This window comes from Cryptomeria japonica, chromosome 6, assembly GCF_030272615.1.
Source record: "Cryptomeria japonica chromosome 6, Sugi_1.0, whole genome shotgun sequence".
NCBI classification, from domain to species: Eukaryota; Viridiplantae; Streptophyta; class Pinopsida; order Cupressales; family Cupressaceae; genus Cryptomeria; species Cryptomeria japonica.
Genome location: NC_081410.1, coordinates 169710299 through 169717036, shown reverse-complemented (window position 1 = coordinate 169717036; position 6738 = coordinate 169710299). Strand labels below are relative to the sequence as shown.

The window sequence follows — 6738 nt, the reverse complement described above, 5'->3', positions numbered from 1 at the left end:
ATATTTATTATATTATATAGATTGTAAATTTGTTGGGAGAATGTGTAGTGTAAGGCTGATTAAACATAAATACATATGGGAATCTCACTAATTTCTTGACTTAGTGGTGTTGTTGCATACCAAATGTATTTAAAAATCTAATAAATAATAACATTAAACAATTGTATATCACTAAAAAATTATGTGAATAAAACCCAACACCCAAGAAAGATACGAAAATAATATTTTCTTAAAGATATTTGTTAAATATCACACATAATTTTATGGCATTACAATCTTTGCTTAGTTATATATCACAAATAATTTTATAAGATTCTATGTAGTAACAAATAAATATGTTTATAAATAGTAGTGTCTATTGTATACATACATGGAATGTTGATCTCCTAGCAACATTAAACTTTAAACTTGACATGGAAAAGCATGGAAATGAATTGCAAACTTTGATTCCCTTCAAGTCATCTTTTTGGTCATTTTCCCCTTTACATATACCGATATCATCCTCTAGCATGCTTTCCTCTACGCCCCAAACCACATCCTACATATAATCTATAGACCTTCAACTACGATTGATTTCACTCATCCTATTATAAAAGAATATAAAAGGGGAAACCATTTAGTTAATCTTATCCAAGCCATCACAAGACTTTGAACATATCTCAAATTCTCCACTCCATTCTCATTCTAATGGTATAGAGTTATGACTTAGATAAAAAAAATTAGTTGGGATTACAAAGTTACTATCCCTTTGTGCTAAAATTCTTTTGAAACACTTGAAAACATTATGAAAATTTATAAAAATATCTTATCTTTCTACATTTCTCAACTTTTATTAAACTCTTCCTATAACTCAATGTATCTAGACATTTAATCACAAATTGACCCATCAAAACTAGCAATGCTCAATTCTTTTTGAACTGTACAAGCTATACTAAAATCTTCATATAACCTAATCTATCTAAAATTGACACATTAGAACTAATTATTCTCTTTCCTTCTTAATGTTGTGACCTTTATTAAGATCTCCCCTAACCTAGTCTATTGAGCGAAATGGCTATCCAGCCATTAGAATGGCCCATTTGCTCTTCATTAAAGTGATTTGAGTATCAAATGTAGTAGCCATTCTCTTGCCCTAGGTAGACATAGTCATCTATCTAGTCATTTGGGTCGAGTTTGGCACATCAAGGCTAATGGTTCTCTATATGTTATATAAATACTCGAAGAACACAATTAAACAAGGTGCAGACCAATATTGCACCATCCTATCCTTATTTAAAATACTGGCATATCAAATAGACCAATTTTGTCAGCTAAATAGACATCGCCATCTATCTAGTCATCTAGATGGAGATTGGCACATCAAAACTAATGGTTCTCTATGTTGTACAAATACTCAAAGAACACACTTAAACAAGGTGCAGACCAATATTAGGAGCGTACCATCTTTTTATTAGTGTACAACTATATTCATAGGAAAGCTCTTAAATCTATGTATATATACCATTCGCCATCGAATTGTACTTATAGGGACAGTTTCCTCCATTCGAGAAGAATTGCAAGTTAGAGGGACAAAAGATATACCTGGAAAGCTTTGAAGCTTGGCTGCATAAGCTCGCTCAGGTTCATCTGTTGTTCAGATATGAATATTCGGGTAAGTTTTTTTTCATACAGTAGAGCTTCAAATCTAGTACATCTGTTTTCATATTGCAGATCAAATCTCGTACTCATATAAATCCTTCAATGTTTTGAGTCATTAGCAACTTGTCTGTTGCTGCTAAAGTTTAAGAAAAATCTTCTATGGCACAGTGAAAAATTCAAAATGCACACAACTCGAAGCGATAGCCTACAACATCCATTACTACGGCTGGCACAGAAGAACGACCTGAAAATTTTGTTCTGCACCTGAGAATGGACTTCATTAAGATTTCCGTGCTGTATGAACTAAACGTGCCCTATAAAATTTCAATTTATGACACGGCTTGATAAGCTAAATTAGGGTATCGTCGAGTTTTTTACTTCGATTCGGATTTTGTATCAGCTGTTGTATGTGACGATAAAATATCCTAAGTTGTTGCGGTGCAATAGCAAAGAAAACTGAAAAAAGCTTTTTGGATGTAAAGAACCGCAAATATCGCGATTTTATCTGAATTTATCTACAGGCATCACAGCTCGCCTGTTCAAACCTGTAATTTTTCCAGCATCATGAAACCCTACTAAAATTCCATGGTGTCTACTAAAATTTAAATGGTTTCGTCCCGCCGAATGAATGATCGAATCCTGGTGGAGAAAGATTTGTCATCGGGTTCAACGTTATGTCATCACATTTACTGAATTCAAAATGTTCCGGAACAATATCAAAATTTTAATGTGGTATGTAATATTTTCATATATTATATTCTTCGATTATAATGTCTTTAAAGCTTAAAGGACATAAGGCTAAAACCCTAATGAGCATATCATGGGAAAGGCACGAGCCAAATTGCTTTCCATCGTTTCGCTGGCACTCAAATATTTTGCCGGGAGCGGAACGGCATCGATCTTTCGTCGAGAAATTTCACGTTTTATAGAGCGTTAAAAGACGTCTCTGTCTGAATTTATTTGCAGTTGAAAATGGGGAGATTTTAGAAAAGAAAGTTTTTGAGATGAGAATCTACACACAGTAAGAATGAGAATATGTGCGGAGCTATATAGGAACTCTTAAGTGAAATAAAATCCTATACAGGCAGTGCTGCCATTAAAGCTTGTCTCCTAATTTTCGCTATTTCCAATGAAAATATCTGGAAATCAGAATAAAGTAGTAAATATGCCCTAGGGGAAAACCTGAATACTATCTTGAATGATATTTAACCGGGTGCTTTAATGCCTCCTCCCGATTCACAAAATGTTCTGATACATTGACTGCCCAAGAGATCTGAACGATTGGATCCCCGAGAAGCCCTCGGAATGCCCATCTACTGCAGGTTTGGAGTTCAATCCTCCTTGTGACAAATACTCCACTGCATTCTGAGCATTTTGGCGGCCTCTTCCATCACCCACATTTTTCTCTTGCAAGCTAAGCATATGCTGGCCTTCAAAATTGGCCTGAAGGTTGAGATCAGCCGATCCATAATGCTGCTGGTTCCGAGCATTATTGGAGCCGGCCGGCAGGTTACCGCTCATCATCCATTCTGAGCTCCCGAGTTCTGCAGAAGATTGCAGATTGGGGAGAAGGCTTTGAATGGATGAAAAGACCTGAACAGGAGAAGTGCTTGCTCCAGATTCTGAAACTTGCCCACCACTGGGACTGTTGTTCTTCTCAGATCGACCGAATTCAGAGCCCGAATCTGCTGATTTCAGCCATGGAATTGCAATTTCGAGCCCGTTGTACTTTTCCGCTGAGGTTTGCCTCGAATAGTCGATACCCATTTCACTTCGAGACAGACTTGGACTGGACTGTTGCAAATACTGTTCTTTCGCATTGCCGTTGTGCAGAACCAGAGGTAACGATGGAGATAGAGAAATTCCAGTAAGCAAAGCCTGCGCTTCTGTCCTCGGAATGGAATCTGAGTGCACATCTGTCAAGACATTGGGCTAAATATAAAAAATCCTATAACCTTTCAAAAGAAAATACTACAAGCATAGTTGGGCAAGCCAAACCAAACCTACTTGACTGATTGCTTCCGCTATTGGTGTCATGATCGGCTTCAGCGGCCTTCACAGGCGAAACAGCGGCGGTGGGAGCTTCTCCATTGGAGGCATTCAGAGTGGTATTGGGTTGAGGTTTTCTTCTCCGTCGATTGTGATCCGCAAGCCTTTTTCTGCAGCTTCGTTTGCCCTCGTCGAATTCAGCCAAGACATGGAATCTGCAGCAAAGGCAACTTTTGCTTCAGCTTAAAATACTCGTTAATGTCGGCACAGAAGAAAAGCAAAACGGAATACCTGCTGCATTGCTGGCAAAAGCGCTGGCTAATGCCGCCGCTTACAACAGTGGGCGCCTTGGAGTGCAATTCGCATACTTTATGGCGCCGGTGGTAGTGCTTGGCATTACTTAAATCCGCCTTGCAACCCTCTGCTTGACATCTGGGCACCTGCGAGCCGGGGGAAATAGCCCGAGCCCTTTTGTATAGCCTGTTCACAATATTGTCTTCTGTGGAAAAATATGTCCTACCCCCTAAGTTGAGCCCGATTCTCGCCTGGAAATCTCCTGCGCAGAGATCCTCATGCTTCACAATGTTGTGGAAGATACTCTTTTGGTCCATACTCATCATTCCTAGGAGATGGTGCCTCTGCTCTTCCAGACCCGCCCGTGAATCACTGCAGCCGTTGTACCCAGTGAAAACATTGTGACCGTTCCCGAACAGACAAGACGAGGATCGAATCCCCTCCAGTACATGATGCCCAGGGCCACCTCCATACCCTCTGGTACTTAGCAAACTAGCCAGAGGATTATTGGGCTGCTGTGCTGCAGCAGCAGCAGCTATGATGCTATCATGGGACATACGGGAAGAAAGCATTCCATTCAAAGCAACAACATTCAGATTTACATGACCTCCGTTCCCATTGTACTGCCCTATGTTGTTGTGACTCTGACTGTGACTGTCAACCAGAGCTCCGGACATAATCTGCGGCTTACGTTCTGTATCGTTCATTGCCAGCATGGGACTCGAACCCCAGTCGTAGTCCTGATATACTCTGGGTTCTAGCCCCACAGACATCGTCACTCCCCCACTCTGGTGGTGATGATTATGCTGATGCTGATGATGGTGCTGATGATCCCATCCCCAGCTCTGATCGAGTTGCGGCGTCTCTGAACTTGCTGGAGAGTTCATCCCATCCGTCGATCCAATAACAGAAGCTAATACTACTTACTTCCCTTTGATCCCAAATGGCAACCAAACTGCTAAACAAAAACGCATTTCAAATCCTTAAATAAATCCCACACAGACCAAAGCTTATTAAGCTTGCCCTTTTCGACATCCATTTTAGGGGTCCAAGAAAAATCCCAAGGGCAGGCAGCACAAGATCGTTACAGGAGAACCCAATACTACTTCACACAGAAATCCTATTTTAATCCCAGCCTTTCTTTATAAACGTCAGCCGGACGCTCCTTGAATCACATTCCTGGGCCTCTGAAGAAGAGCTCTATATACGTTGTGGGTAATGTAATGTTATGTAATGCGTGCAGTTATGATACATACATATTATTACATACTATATTTTTTGTACATGCAGATCCCAACATTCGGTAAAGTATTTTTCTTTTCTTGTTCAAGGCGAAACCGCCTTCAAGACATCTGCAGAAACAAATGGAGGGCTGCTAAAGACAAACAAAATAAATTATAAAAAGTGGGGGAAAAGCAGGAGCTGCAAAAGGCACGGCTTCTAGTTCTCCCCCTCACGGCATTGAAATTCGGTAGGGCTCTGGATTGGCACCTGCAGAGAATGCAGGCAGGCAATTCTCCTGCGGCCACAAAAAAAAAGCTTTGTTAAATAGTAGAGGCAGACAAACAGGCAGGCGGCTGCAGGCATTGACACAGTAAGTAAAAGCTTGTATCGTCTTCTCCCTCTCTAGTTTTATGACGAGATCTGTATTTTTGTATTTGTATTTGTGTGCCTTTTTGTTCTGTTGCTCATACCAAAGCCCAAATGCTAAAAAACTCTGTGGATGAGTGCTCTGGCGGTTGCACACTGCCCGGTATACAAATCCCTTCCTGCTCTAAATATCGTCCTGTCCCATCCCAACTATCCTCTTCTCCCTATTGATTGACTATATTTTCTTTACTGCTAATTTATTTTTCTTTAATATATGTGTGGTGCAGACGCAGCATGACTATCTACGCATATGTATGTGGGTATATAGGTAGCGGGCACTTTGGGCTTCTGCCAAAGGCTGCCACCGATGCTGACTGGCGTACGGCGCCAAGGAGGACATCGATGAGCAATGGAAATTTTCTACTAAAAACCCAAAAAAACCTGTCTGATTTTTTTCCCTTACTTTAGAAGTTGCTTCTCACGTGATTAATGTCTGCCTAATCCTGATAACGTATCCCCTGGTTTAAATCCAAAATTTGATTAAATGAATCATTTGACGCAACCCCAGCTTACTATTTCTGTTTTTGTTCCCCTAATGAACAACCCCACCAACCCATGGTTAAATACTGTGGACTGCCAGGAGTACCTTCTCTACAGGCCCTAAATTTGATGGTCTGTAACATTTTTCTTTAAAGAGGAATCAATAGCAAAAGTAGTAAATTACTTGATCAAAATTTATAGCAAAGTATCGCGACTAATAAATAAATGGGGACTAACAAAGGTAAGAAATAGGGACAGTCTATGAGATCTGAGGGTTGACACTTTTGTTGTTTTCTGCATAGTTCAACTTTCGAATCTCATAGATTGTTGACTATGTGAGTATCATTAAAAACTTTTATTTCTATTAGCATTCTATTATTCCGATGATGGATCATGGATAAGAAAAGAACCATGATCAGCAAACAAATAGGAGACGATCAAAAAGATAGATTGTGGTTTGTTAGTTGAAACTTTAGTTGATTTTTGCACTGTTCAAATTTGGACTATCATAGATTGTTGATCATGAGAATGTCATTAAAAGCTTTAATCTCTATTAGCACCCTATTATTCTGATGATGGATCATGGAAACCAGAAGAATCATGATTGGCAAACAAATAGGAGAAGAGAGTTTGAGATTTGTTGATTGAAACTTTGATTGGTTTCTACACTGTTCAATTTTGAGATCT

The 6738-nt window shown here is 39.6% G+C and overlaps 1 protein-coding gene across 1 annotated transcript; it reads right to left on the bottom strand.

Moving 5' to 3' along the window:
- Positions 1-2664: 2664 nt before the first annotated feature.
- LOC131071788 (uncharacterized) lies at positions 2665-5793 on the bottom strand. Its single transcript, XM_058007741.2, has 3 exons — positions 3919-5793; positions 3646-3842; positions 2665-3554 (listed from the first exon to the last, which is right to left on the bottom strand). Exons 1-3 carry the CDS (start codon positions 4806-4808, stop codon positions 2875-2877), a joined length of 1767 nt encoding a protein of 588 aa, XP_057863724.1. The 5' UTR covers positions 4809-5793; the 3' UTR covers positions 2665-2874.
- Positions 5794-6738: the final 945 nt, after the last annotated feature.